The 14,879-nt window shown below is 39.3% G+C and overlaps 1 protein-coding gene across 1 annotated transcript; it reads right to left on the reverse strand.

Annotated features, from left to right (window-relative positions):
• Window positions 1-11,733: 11,733 nt before the first annotated feature.
• On the reverse strand, window positions 11,734-14,125 carry LOC125450436 (interleukin-8-like). Its single transcript, XM_059651174.1, has 3 exons — window positions 14,025-14,125; window positions 12,095-12,230; window positions 11,734-11,972 (listed from the first exon to the last, which is right to left on the reverse strand). The coding sequence occupies exons 1-3, from the start codon at window positions 14,086-14,088 to the stop codon at window positions 11,885-11,887; spliced, it is 288 nt and encodes a 95-aa protein (XP_059507157.1). The 5' UTR covers window positions 14,089-14,125; the 3' UTR covers window positions 11,734-11,884.
• Window positions 14,126-14,879: the final 754 nt, after the last annotated feature.

Below are 14,879 nucleotides of genomic sequence, written 5' to 3' on the forward strand. Positions count from 1 at the left end.
CAAGTTCTGGAACGTGAGTCTTTAGCGCATTGTTGGAACATTGTCAGGGCCTGGACAGAGCAGCATGGAGTGCAGAAAACACAGGAAATACTAGGGGATTAAATGGAGAGCAGGAGCAATGGAGGAGAGTACCAGAAGTACGTCGCTGGCTGAACATGGAGAAGGCAGAAACCGTAGGTCCAGATAGAAATCCACAGAGACCAGGAGACAGGATCAGGCAAGAGTCCAGAAAGAATAGGAGCCACAAGGTGGAGGAGCATAAAGAATACAGATATTCATGGAAAGCAGATCATAGATGAAGAAAAATATGGGACAGCAAAAACTCAGATTGAGCAGGTTTCTGGATCAAGCTAGACTAGAGATATAATGGGGAAATAGAGTATGATTCCCTCTCGCCCACTTCAATCACGATCTTTCACTGAATCTTGAGCACCCACACTATCCACCTATGGGATGGCCCTATGTTGCAGATACCTGGATGTCTTTGAATCCTAGTTGAATCACTGTCCTAAAATATGCGGCCTTTAAGAAATACAGAAGAGTTAACTTGTGATTGACGGAAACAGAGCTTTTATGAAAGGCAACAGGTCACTTGCAACACCATTTACTATGTTGCATCAGCTAGTTCCATTTTGGATGGCAAGTCAACATGATCAAGTTAATGTGTTGGGGTATGGGATCCTGATGCAAATTTGATGTATAATTGTACAAACACTGAACCTCTTAGTCAACAATTTTTAACTGGAATCATAGAATATGCATGCTTAAACTTTTATTTTTGTAGGACCTGAAGTAGGTGTCCTCATCCTTAATCCAGGAAACAAGCTTTGTTTCCTGCCAGCCCATGAAAAGCAACACCCAGCATAGTTCCTCTGGTTGACGTCCATTAGAAACTGATTAAATGACTGTGTTGCCAAAAGATTATGCATTATAGCACTAGTATTTTTCAAGCATCATCACTCAAAGTTCCGTGGTCATGGTAGATTTGGGGATATTCCAGAACTCCTATTTTGAGATCTTGCAATCATTACAAAGGACAATGGAAGCTTACTGTTGAATTTATCAGAGAATCTATGAAAGCTCTACCTCTGCACAAAATCTGTTCTGGGCATTCACAGCCCTGTTTTACTTGCTGACTCATCCGCTCTGCCACTCCTAGCCATTGTGTAATTTTGCTGCTGGTTGTTGTGACTTTTACAGGTAGTGATTGTTATTAATTATTACTAATTACGATCGAATAATAATTTTTGACTACATTAGTATCAGTGACACCCTGATAAAGAAGAATGGCAACATTAATTAAAGATTATTAAATTGACGGCTGTACAAAAGGGGAAGAGAGGAGGAAGTAAGTAACAATTTTAAAATAATGTAGTTATCAAGTCTGGAGGGAGATGAATGGTTTTTGTCGAGGCTTATTCTGAGTAGCTCCATGATGTAGGACTCTGTTCCCTGTGGTCTGTTCCCTGGGGCGCACATTGAAACAAACATCAACTGCACCTGCAGGACCATTAATTCAGTGAAAGACACTCTTTGATCTGCCCGATGCTTGTTGGTCTTCCAGAGCAAGGAGTTGACCTCGTCTAAGTGTTGCAGACTGGCACATTCCAAGGTCCAAAACTACATGCTGAGGGATGCACTAAAGTTTGGGGCAGCTGTCACCAAGGTGCAGTGGGGAAAAACAACCATGTAAGACTTTTCTGCCAAAGTTAACTGGGGATCTGTTCAGTTATTGGACCTTCCTGGTGCCTCAAATATATGTAAATATAGTCTTATACAAGTAAGAAATGTTTTTGGTTTGTTTGCTGGATAGAGTCAAACTCCAATCTCCATATGCTACTGTGCAGAGACGAGCTTCTTCGGTGACTATGTCTGTATATAAAGATATTTTTATGAATAAAGTACATTATTGAAATTTTAAAAATTAGGGATCAGATTTAGTTATTGATCGGATTACTCTCTGCTATCCTTCAGTAAAAATTAAGGTGACATTCACATTGTCCTTGTCATAACCTGCTGCAGTTTTTCAGTGATGCCATTTATTGTTTCAATGCTCTTGAACAGTGAAATCTTTTTGAAATTATGATCACTGGAAGACTGAAAGATAATAGCTTTAATGACATATAAAAATAATAGTGAATAGAAAACTTACGTTGTGCTAACGTGTACTTTTTAGTTTTCTGTCAAGGTTGAGCCAAAGAAACCCAAAGAAAATTCCCACACCTACTTATGATGCATGAGTCTCAGGTTTCGTGGAGTGTGTAAAGCTGACAGTAGCTCATGGAAATTCCATCAAGATTTGTAATGGATGGGCTGTCCACAATTCCAAATTTTCATCTGTGAATGTAAGTCAAATATTGAGTTTTCTGTTGGTAAAAAAATTTTAATCACATAGTCAAATTTCCTGTTCAGCAATACTGACAAAGAATTTGCGACTTCTCACTAACCAGAATAACCTGGTCTTCACCACCTGTGATCCCAGGAGACAGCTCAATGTAAATTTCTAATCTAGTATGCCATTAATTCCTTTCATCTTTCGGTGAGTCATCAAGTAAAGCAGGGCTGTGAATGACTGGAACAGATTTTGTGCAGATGCAGAATTTTCTTTGATTCTTTGATAAATTCAACAGTATGTTTCCAGTCCTTTGCAACAAGAATTGTGAAATATCCCCAAATTTACCGGGACAAAGGCAGTTTGATTCACTCAACCTGTTATCAGGAAATGACCGAAGGTACAGGTTACAGTAAAGTTCTTCACAACATCACGTCTATGGTACTGAAGGTTTGTGCTCCAGAACTGGCTATTGCCTGATCCACATACTTCTAACGTATAGCTCTAGTACTGGCATCTACTCAACAATGTGGAAAACTGCACCTTAAAGGAAAAGAGTGGCACAGTGACTAAATGGTTAGCACTGCTACCTCAGAGTGCCAGGAACTCAGGTTCAATCCCAGCCTTGGGTGACTGTGTGGAGTTTTCTCTGCATTGGTTTCCTGTCACAGTCCCAAAATATGTAGGTTGGCTGGATAAACCAAGGGAAATTGCCCTGTTGTGTATTGGGGTTTACAAACTAGGGAGATTAGCCATAGTAAATACTGGATTATAGGAATGGGGGTGTGTGGGTCTGGGTAGGATGCTCTTCAGAGGGTCAGTGCAAGACTCGATGGGCACATTGGCCTTTTGACGCACTGTAGGAATTGTATAAAAAAGCCAGACAAATCCAAGGCAGTCAATTACTGATCCATCAGTCTACTCTCAATCATCAGTAAAGTGAATAAGATGTCACTAACTAGCTTATCAAGCAGCAATAACTCAGCACCAACCTACCAAGCAGTTTGGGTTCTGCCATTGCCTCATAACAGGCTTGTTCCGAGCATGGACAGTAGAGGTGAAACCCAACATCAAGGAGAGAATGACTGCCCTCGACATCAAGGCTTCATTTGACATTGTGTGGCTTCATCATAAACATCACTCACCTCTGATTGACCTGTTCAGGATTTTACCCAGAATTACCTAGATAGTGAGGATGAGCCAAACTATTTGCTGACTCTTGTAAAATGAGGGAAATACAGGAGTAGAAAATAGAAGGAATAGAAATGGTGGTAAAGCTGGGACTGAGTTTTATCAGCTTTTTGGAGATAGACTGAGACGGAGTGGCAAAGGGCTGGTAAAATGGACATTGAGGATATTGCAAAGGAAGCCCAACATTTTCCTGCTGCCAGCTGGATGTTACCTAAAGCAGGGCCAGCAATAGCTTGGATACCTGCTGACTGAGGATGGTGGTCAATTAAAGTAATCAACTGGCCTATAGATGGCGATCTAATAAAAATACTGGTATTTAATCAGTAAAGTGATGGAAGGTGTTATCAATAGCACTGTCAAGCAGCATCTGCTCAGCAATAAGCTGCTCCGTAATGCCTATTTTGGGTTCTGCCAGGATCACTCAGCTCCTGAACCTCATTACAGCCATGACTCAAGCATGGACAAAAGAGGTGAATTCTAGAGGTTAGGTGAGAGTGACTGTCCTTGGCATCAAGGCTTATTCGACCGAGTGTAGCTTCAAAGAGCCCTAATAAAACCAGAAATAACGGTTATCAGAGGGTTACTCTGCAGACTCTGAAGAGGTACATAATCAAATTCAACAAGATCTGGACAATGTCCGGGCTTGGGCTGACAAATGGCAAGTAACGTCTTCACCACACAAATACCAGGCAATGACCGTCAACAATAAGAGACAATCTAACCACAGCCCCTTAATATTCAAAGGTGTTACCATCACTGAATCCACCAATATCCTGGGGTTTATCATTGACCAGAAACTCAAATGGACTCACCACATTAACACTGTGGCTACAAGAGCAGGCCAGAGCCTAGGAAAACCGTGGCAAGTAACGTGCCTCTTGATGCCCCAAATCCTGTCCACCATCTACAGGGCATAAGTCAGGTGTGTGATGGAATACTCCCCACTTTCCTGGAGGATTGCAGCCCCAATAACATTTAAGAAGCTTGACACCAGGACAAAGCAGCTTGCTTAGTTGGCACTACATGCACAAACATCCACACCCTCCACCACTGACACTCAGCAGCAGCAGTCTGTACTGTCTACAAGATGCACCACAGGTATTCACCAAAGTCAGCACCTTCCAAACCCATGATCACTTCCATTTAGAAAGACAAGGGCAGCAGATATATGGGAACACCACCACCTTCAAGCACCCCTCCAAAACACTCACTCTTCTGAGTTAGAAATATATTGCCATTCCTTCACCATTCTTGGGTCAAAATTGTGGCATTCCCTCCCTAATGGCATTGTGGGTCAGCCCACAGTGCTTGGACAGCATTGGTTAAAGAAGGCAGTTGGCCACCCATTTCTCAAGGGCAACTGGGGACAGGCAATAAATGCTGGCCAGTCAGCAATGCCCACATCCCACAAATGAATAAAAAAAGCAGACACAGTGCAAACATAGCAGCCAAGTGCTAATGACAATCATATTATGCAAAAGGCAACAGTTATCCTGGGCAGACATGCCCCATCAACTTATCCACTAAACAAAGGAGATCCCAGATAGAAAGGCACTGGCTCATGCTACACCAAGAAACTAACAGTAGTATGATGTCCAAATGATTGACTCTGTTTCAAACTATTAAGGGAGTCACCCTCATTGGACAGAAAATTCCAGACAGCCATTCAAAAATGTATAAAAACGGGGTTAACCTGCAGACCGCTCTCTTCAACCCTCTTGCAAGCATCCGAGGCCTTCCAAGGAGACAAGACTGGGAAGGGGCAGAGACCAGCTGACCATCTAGAGATAGAGAAAAAGAAAACATCTTCACAGACCCAGAGACACATCCAGTGAGAGAGTGACTACAAAAATCTACCAGAGACTCCAGACATATGAGGCCAAATGGAATTAGAAATTGTATGTTTTGCATTTAATGTTATGATAAATTTGTTCCTAATAAAGTTGGGACTGTTTTGCATTAACCAGCTTGTGGTTAAATCATATTGATTTGACCACTTCAGTATTGCAGGACACCTGGGCCAATTCTTTCATAACATTCAGGCCCAACTTATCTAACTTGTTTTGTGGGAGAACTAGACATTACTCCTCTGTCTCTGCTCTAAACTGCGATGTGGATTTTAAACTCAAATGCCCTTTCCAGAATTTTATCACCATTACTCTTCAAATCCTCATTAATCCTTTCACCACTTCAACCATAAATCTATGTTCCAGTAAATGACCTCTCCAATAGTGGGCATAGCATTTCCCTATTCACTCTGTCCCTCTATCTTAACTTTACACAAAAGCAAACTACTGCAAATGCTAGAAATCAGATATAAAAGCAGAAAATGCTGAAAATTCTTAGCTGATCAGGCAAATTTATGGAGAGTGAAACAGATTGAATATTTCAGATCAATAAATGTTCTCTGGCGTATGTGATAGTAATGCCTCGTTCAATGTTACTCTAACAGTTGTCCATGAGGGAAGAGGAAATTATTTTCACTGCAGATAGCCAAAAAGAGGACATCTCAACTGACAAAGGCAGCCCGGACTGATCTTTTTACCAAACCTTGCATAGGGCAACAACACAACTACAAACCCATACCTCCAGCTTTTCTGATGAAGGATCTAGGCCTGAAACGTCAGCTTTTGTGCTCCTAAGATGCTGTTTGGCCTGCTGTGTTCATCCAGATCCACACTTTGTTATCTCGGATTCTCCAACATCTGCAGTTCCCATTATCCCTTACCCAATAACCCTGAATTTCCCATGGCTAATCCACCTAGCCTGCATATCCCTGGACATTGGGCAACTTAGCAAGGCCAATTCTTAACACACACATCTTTGGACTGTGGGATGAAACCAGACCACTCAGAGAAGAACCCAAAGGAGACAAGGAGAATTTCCAAACAGCACACAGGCAGTCACCGGAGACTGGAATTGAACCTGCGTCCTTGGTGTTGAGAGGCAGCAGTGCTAATCACTTTACCCCCATGGTTAGTAAGGTTAGATCACATGGGATCCAGGGAGAGCTAGCCAATTGGAACCAAAAGTGGCTTGAAGGCAGGAGACAGAGGATGGTGATGAGGGAGGCTTGAAAGCAATGATATGCCACAAGGATCAGTGTTGTGTCTACCGCTTTTACTCATTTCCATAAATGATTTGGATATGAATATAGGAGGCATGGTTAGTAAAGTTGCAGATTTCACCAAAATACGTGGTGTAGTGTACAGTGAAGAAAGTTATTGCGCAGTACAACAGGACCATGATCACTTGAGCCAATGGGCTGACCAGTGACAGATTGATGTTAATTTATATAAATGTGTGGTGCAGTATTTTGGTAAGGCAACTCATGGCCTTGAGGAGTTTTGCCGAACAAAAAGCCCTAAAGGTGCAGATACATAGTGCCTTGAAAGTGAAGTTAGAGGTAGACAGGGTGGAAAAAACAACATTTAGCCTGCTTGCCTGCTTTGATCAGAACATGGACTATAGGATGTCATATAGGGGCATCATGTTGCACTGTACAGGACATTGGAGAGGCTACCTTTGGAATACTGCATGCAATTTTAGTTACTTTTCTATAGGAAGGACGTTGTTAAATTTGAGAGGGTGCAGAAAACATTTTGCCCTGTAGAATTTTACCTTCATGGTGAGGCTGCAAACACTGGGATTCTTATCCCTGGAGTATTGAAGACTGAGGAGTGACATCACAGAGGTTTATGAATTCGTGAGAAGTGTGGATACGGTGAAGAGCCAAGATGTTTTTCCTAGGATGGGGGTGTCCAAAACTAGAGGATAGAGGTTTTAGATGAGTGGGGAAAGACATATTAAAGAGAACTAAGGGACAAAGGTTTCCTGCAGAGGTTGATGCATGTATGGAATGAGCTGCCAGCAGGAATGGTGGGGATAAGTACAATTATAGCATTTAAGAGGCATCTGGATGGGTATATAAATAGGAAGGGTTCGGAGGGTTATGGGCCAAATGCAAGCAAATGGGTCAAGGTCAGATTGGGATGTCTGGTTGGCATGGATGAGTCGGACTGAAGGGTCTACTTCTGTGCTGTATGACTCTATGCCTCTATTAGATTGTGCCTGTGAACTTAATTCATGTGGATTAGGGTGGTAGCGAGTATTCATTGCACATAACTGAATGCAGAAGAGGTAATGTCAAGAAAGTTGATCTGCCTGAAAGCCTTCGAGAATATAAAAACTCAACGTTAACTAGCTATCAGAAAACTGAATTTTTGCCAGCTACCCAATAAATTCCCCTTGGCTGCTCTTCAAAATGCTTTGGACAGGCTTGGAAAACTCTGTTCTTTGATTCGTTTTGAGGTAAACTTTTACAAATGAAATTAAGTTAATACTTACGGATGGAGAGTTATTTAGATAGAATAATATAGTTAGTGGGGCATTTCTTATTACTTAAGTCATTAAAATACTGTAAGCTGGAAGGAAGAAGCTCTCCAAACTTGAAAAATGTGGGATATGGTGAGTTGGTATACTCTGGTGAGAACAAAAAAATGAGATTCTCAACATTGAAAATTACAAGGCCAATCAATCACCCAAAATTTTAGCAGTGAGATGAGAATCTTGCTAGTGAGAGGGAAGTCTATTGCATGCATTAACATCCCATTATTATCTAATTTCAAATTGTGAAATACAATTTGTATTTTCCCAGGTGATGGAGAGAAACTAGACAGCACCAATTCCCACCATAGAAGTCTGAAACAGGTAACTGGCAGTCACAAACTGCTGTGTCTTCCCTTGATCAATATTTTACATCTTGATCAATATTTCACAAGACCTTAAGGGAATGCTCCCCACAGCCAGTATCTAGCTGCACCCTCCATCCATGGAAGGTGGCATTGGGATTATGGCACCCAAAGAGTGGTGAGGTGTACCAAATGAGGGAGTTGCCAGTGCAGAGGGCAGGGTGGATCAATGGTTTGCTTGGGACAGGATGGGTAAGAGTCCATAAGGAAAAATGCCACTTGTGATGCTGAGAGAGGTAGACCATGAGCTTTGCTGAGAGGTGGATGCAATGACAGAGTTACGGTAAGGGCGAAGTAGCAGACCACTTGCTCTTGCAGGATGCAGAATGTTATTGATCTTCTTGTGACATTGCTGCACATTTCTCTGAACTGTGGGGAAGAAGCAGTGTATGCGTAATGTTGTTGGACCAGTAACTGAGAACACCAAGTTTTAATGTTCTTGGTAGAAGTTCAAGTCCCACCATGTGAAATTTGAATTCAGCAAAAATCTAAAATTAAAAAACAAACCAGCCCAACTGACAACCTTGTACCCATTGCTGAAACTGGTTCAGTAATATCCTTCAAGGAATGAAACCTATTGTCCTTATCTGGTCTGGCCTGCGTGTGAACCAAGGTCCATGGCAATGTGGTTGACTCTAAACTTCCCACTAAAAGGCCAAGTAAGTCACTCAACTGTGGGGCAATAAGGGACGGACAATTACTAACCTAGCCACTGATACCCACATCTCACAAACTACATTTTAAAAAATCTACCAACATAGGTAGCGACTTCAGATCAGGTTGGCATCATTTGATATAATGTGCATCTATGGTTTAAATGCAGTGATGCTAGCATAATGCTAGAAGATCCAGCAATGGTGAGTGCAAGGCAACATGGCAAAGTTGTATCATGAATCCATGGTGGATACTTAATGAGATAAGCAGCAGATAATTGCATGGAATAACACACTCAAGCTCATTGGGATAGAGCTTTCATGAAACTCCCTGAAATTGACACTTAGTTGATTTTCAATAAAATTTAACCCTGCATTTCTAAAGCTCTTCACAATGACAGAAGCTCCCAAAACACTTTAGAAAGTGAACAACTTTTGAAGTATCATTCACAATGTAATGTAGGAAAATGAGGCAGCTAAATTTGGCACAACTATTGACAAATAGCAATGCGATGACCAGGTCATATATTTCAGATGTTTTCAGTGGATGATTTTTGGCCAGAGCACCACAGAATTCCCCAGTTTTTTGATTCAAGTCACGGGCCCTTGCTTGCTCATGTGAGAAGACAGACATGTATTTGGTTTAATTCTTCATTTGAAGGAAGGTACCAATGTCAGTACAGCACTCCCTCAGTGTTGCAATAAAAATGTCAGCCTAGAATATGAATCCTGGTTCTGGAAGGGATTTGAGTCTATGGTGCTGAGAGTGTCTATTAACATACATTTGAATCCTCATTTCAGATCAGTTCAACGATTTGAATAGAGACAATAAATTTGATGGATAACATATATAGAAATCAATTTTTCCTTTATTTAAATATAAATATTTATTAATTAACAATTGCAGTTAAAATACAGAGACTTTTTGCCATGTACATATGTTGTTGTTAATAAAATGACCAAATAGTTTTATGGAAAAATCTAAAAACATAGAACATGGAATCTTCATAAATAAAATACAATTATAATAAAGTGCAATAAGATATAACATTACAATAATGACAATATGCCACATCAAAACTGTAAACTTCATTTCCATTGAATCCCACATTAACATGTAACATGTTAACCAGGCAGCAAACATGTGACAATCTCAAAGCAGGATAAAAATTAAACCATTTAAACTGACGAGCAATTTAACAGCATATTTCAGAAAATTGTCTGATTTCTTGGCAGTATGATACAGATTAATGAACTCTCAGTGAAGAGAAGATCTATGTCCTGAATTCCATTGGGGGTCAACTTATTCTTCTGCCATTAGCAAAACACACTGATGCAAGTAGTTCCTTATTATTTGAAATGTTTTACATTGCATTGGGAGTTCTATAAACCTTGCACTGAAGAATCTCCACAAGCATTTGAGTTCCACATCCAATTTTAAATAATAACATTGTTAAACATTTAATAAATAAATAAATATAACAATGGTCGGCTAGATAGACTAACTCCATTTTGCAATTGAATTACAACCACACTGCTTTACATTAGTCATACAGTCACATACAAAGATCTAAAACAAGCTTGAACATGATTGCTAAACAAATTTAAATTCCTGAGGTTATGGAGTGTCTCAGCATGGCTATACGTCACAGTCAAGTCTTTGAGTCTCTCAGTGAGCTTTATCGGTCATCTTTGTACTGTACAAAATACAGAAATGAATGCAAAATTACCATCAATCACGCTGGAATATATACCAAAAATATGCAGGGAAGAAATCCACTTCTTAAGTTAATATCTTAAATATTATTTCACACGCAAGTTCATCAGAACATACAAACAATTCTGATCAGTGAAAAATTTCAGATTGAAACATCAATTGAAGTAGCATCACTTTACTTTTGTGCAAAGAAATTTCAGATTGAATCACTTTTGAATGGCTCTGCTACTTTAAAATAGCTGAAAGGATCTTAAAGTATGCTTCTTATTCTAGACCTTTTCATTAATGAGAAAAGGTTTTCTATTGACTTCACAAATTCCTTTGAAAATCCTAAATTAAAACTTAATCAGATAACTTTCTTGCATCAAAGCATACAAGCAGGTCCTATAACATTTTCCATTAATTAATGTGTTGGGGATTAGCTGATAGAAAGAGGATAAGGAACAAAATGTTGTTCTTATATGTCACTGGTCAGCAGCATGCTGCCCTTTGTCATGGGAAGACATTTGAGTAAAGAGCCACAAAACGTATATCCACCTGATAATAATTGCTAAAATTTAAAGCTTTTTCAAGTCAGCAAATGAAGTTGCAACAAAGCACTTTGACAATGTTAGCATAACTTGGATTGAAGCCAGTTCTCTACTGTATACAAAGTAATGGAATGGGTGTGTGAGAAATGGATCAGCACTACATTCAGACCACAGAGGGTAAAATGCAGAATGAAAATTAAGGCACATTGCCAACTAAAGAAACAGCGTTGTTTTTTGAACAGTTCATGAAGTACCTGAAGAGGCCCTTTTTGGTGTTCAATCGAGGAGTTTTGTCTACATTGCAATTTCCTTCCCTCACCACTCTGCAGAAATAATGGTTTGAACTAAGGTTTCAGTTGTCCAATAAGCTTTCGCTAATCATTGCATTTTATTCATTTCAAGTTCTCTAGTCTCTTTTTTGCCATCCTAAAAATATAATTTTACCAATAATTTGCCAAATTAATTATAGATTTTCACTGTTACTATTTAGACAGTGTCTAGTGAAGTAAGTCACTCGCTCTTCAAAAAAATCCACCTGATTTTGTTCCCCATGATCAGATGAGTTTCCTAAAAGTTTGTCAGTCTGAATTCCTGAATTACTGTCTTGACAGTGAAGATAAAAATGTGCCCAATATATTGACTCCCTTCTTCCCCATGTGCTGCTTGCTACTTCTCAGAGTGCTAAGATAGCACAAACTAAATGTCAAAACTTACACATTGGTCATCATGTCAATGATCTTTTTCACCCAAACAGAGTTAGGATCCAGACACACTTGAGATCTACTTTTAAGGGTTGCACTGAAGGAAATGAAAAGAAAGATAACTTTTTAATGCTCCGTTATTTATTTGCAATTCAAAAAGGAATAAAATTATTTAACCTTGTGCCCAAGCACAGCGGGTTTAGCTATAATCAAACTTACATGATTTCAACAGTTGGACAATGTGGGCCACTTGGAATGATTTCAATATTCTCCATGTGTTTTGGATGGATGAATTTGGAGTTTGTTTTAATACATTGGCATCGCAAGCTCACTCCTGTGTGTCTAAGAGATGCAGCTGTGGGAAAACAGGATATAAAATATTACTATTGGTACCTTTAACTGTAACTTATTTTCCTTACGGACTTCGGGGTATTCTTGGACAAGGTGATATCTCACTGCCAGAAACTGACATGTTCAAAGTTCTCCATAGCAGCATAGGTGCCAGCCAATTGTTAGCCTTTATATTTCAGCTCATTAACATTCAATTTAAATATGAAAGTCAAAAAAATGAAGTCTTTGAGTGGGCCACAGTGGGAGTAAATCTCTCATCTGTGGAGATTGTTGCCTCTGGGTCTGATGGTGCTAACTTTGATCACCAAATCAGAATTTGACTATGCAAAATATGGCGACACATCAGTAGACTACTGAAGAAATGATACACTCAGCCAAGACATCAAACTGAAACTTTTTGAGCTCTCTATTGGAGAATTTGAAATGGGGAGGAGAGTTCTGGAAGGATGAAATGAAAGTTTCACAGGTGGCACGGTGGCTCAGTGGTTAGCACTGCAGCCTCACAGTGCCAGGGACCCAGGTTTGATTCCAGCCTTGGGTAACTGTCTGTGTGGAAGTTGCATGTTCTCCCCATGTCTGCGTGAGTTTGCTCTGGTTTCCTCCCACAGTCCAAAGATGTGGAGGCTAGGTGGATCGGGTAAACTCAATTGCCCATAGTGTTCAGGCGTGTGTGGGTAATAGGGGGATGGGTCTGGGTGGGATGCTCCCAGGGGTGGTGTGGACTTGTTGGGCTGAAGGGCCTGTTTCCACACTGTATATAATCTAAATAAAATGCACCAGCAAATTTCAAGTTATGACCTGGAATTCTTCAATATTTGTCATGTTTAACTGCAGAAAAATAAAAATTTCCGTTGCTTAGTACTTTATTTCTTCACTTAGTTTGCAAATTTCAGCTCTGTATTAGAAATTCTGTCAGGTTAACAGGATCCTCACAGTTAAGGGATAAATTTCATTACTTGTTATTTGGATACCTATATAAATTGGCTATCATGATCCTCACATACATTTACCTTTAAGCATCCAAATGCGAGTCTGATTAACAGCTTGGCGAATAAAAGCAAAACATAACGAGAAACTGTTCTGTTCAAAGTTAGTAAGCATGCACCGTAATCTCATTGACATGAATTAGAGTTCCTCCGGTAAATAATAAAATAACATCAAGCTTGACCCTTCTTATTGGCTAAATGGGATAACTTTGCTTCGGCAGTATATTTTGCTGAATTGTAAGGAGATATTGAAGCCTGAGGAGAAAAAATATTCCCCTTAACGGTGACATGTTTCCATTTCTGTCTTACTGAACATCCATTTGCACCTTACCAGCTGACTTGAAAGTAAGTAAGTTTACATGCAACCATGTCTTTGTTTACATGGACGGTACTTCTACAAAGGTGCGATTGTGGCTTAACATCTCGGCGACAAAAATGCAAGACCAGCTATGAACACTTTTGAACATGTTTCTCAAGTAGCAAACTGCCTACAAATCCCTGGAAGTAGCCTGTTCATTCTAAGTTTAACAAATTATTCTTCCTAATACTAAATACCACTCATTACTTCAAATGTAAGTCTCACGTGACATTATTTGCACTCACCTGTGAAAGTATGTAATTTGTGTAAGTGTAAATTCAGTCTAACATTAGCAACAACTGTGTTTTAAAAGTTAAAATTCAAGCTGTTAACAATTTAAAGCTATACACTATGCACAAATATCTAATTTAAATATCAAAGTCAATTATTTACATGAATATGCTGTATAAAATAGGACATTTTTATAAATGCTTTTGCGAAGTATATTTCTTACCTTGTGTGGAAACCAGATAAACTACAAAGAGAGTCAAAATGATAAGAGTAACTTTGCTGTTCATTGTCTTTTCTTGGATAATGGTCTTAATATTCTTCTTGTTGCTGTGCTCTGTTGCTGTTCTAACACCCCATTTTTCAGTGTCCCTATTTATGACCACAATTCACTCACGCAATGACATGAAAAGATGTAACTTCCTAGGAATTTCCCAGAGTGTTGTGAAATACAAACTTTCCACTGGTTTGATAAGCACAAAACCAGGCATGTAAACTATATTATGTGTAAATTCAAGGGCAAAAAGCTTCAATTGGATTGCTTCAAATATACCAAAAAATCAATTTCCTCCAGTATTTTGTATTTTAAATTTTGTTCTTGCTGTACAAATAATTAGCTACAGTACCTGTAAATTGTTGCAAAAAATCTGCTTAAAAATTGTGATAAAAAGACAGGTAATATATTAGCATTAACGTTATATTCCAGTGAATCAATGCTTAAATCAATTATATATCTCTTATTCGACTCAAGACATATGTTTGTATCTAAATAATACCATCAGGTTCCACGGAATGTAAACGCAGTCAATTATCAATGGATTTATGCCAAAAGTATTTTTGTGAATGGAATCAGTGGATAAAAGTGGAATGTATTGATGTGATATTCTTCTTAATTTTATTCAACATGTTTATTTGCATTTGAATTAAAAATCACTCCCCCCCACATTAAAATAGTGGATTCAATGATGGAAATTTTGAGGGTATTGTCAGTTGGCTGAGAAATGATAAAGTGGGAACAACAGAGTAAATGTTTCAGGAAGAAAGTGGGAAAAGTGGCTGCCAGGATTCCCAATGAGCTGCT

Source organism: Stegostoma tigrinum, chromosome 1, assembly GCF_030684315.1.
Source record: "Stegostoma tigrinum isolate sSteTig4 chromosome 1, sSteTig4.hap1, whole genome shotgun sequence".
Taxonomy (NCBI): Eukaryota; Metazoa; Chordata; class Chondrichthyes; order Orectolobiformes; family Stegostomatidae; genus Stegostoma; species Stegostoma tigrinum.

Coding starts and splice junctions, on each gene's coding strand:
- LOC125450436 (XM_059651174.1), bottom strand. CDS start 14,088: ATGAACAGCAAAGTTACTCTTATCATTTTGACTCTCTTTGTAGTTTAT. Junction 12,231..14,024: donor TTATCTGGTTTCCACACAAG/GTAAGAAATATA, acceptor GTTTTCCCACAG/CTGCATCTCTTAGACACACA. Junction 11,973..12,094: donor TGTCCAACTGTTGAAATCAT/GTAAGTTTGATT, acceptor CATTTCCTTCAG/TGCAACCCTTAAAAGTAGAT.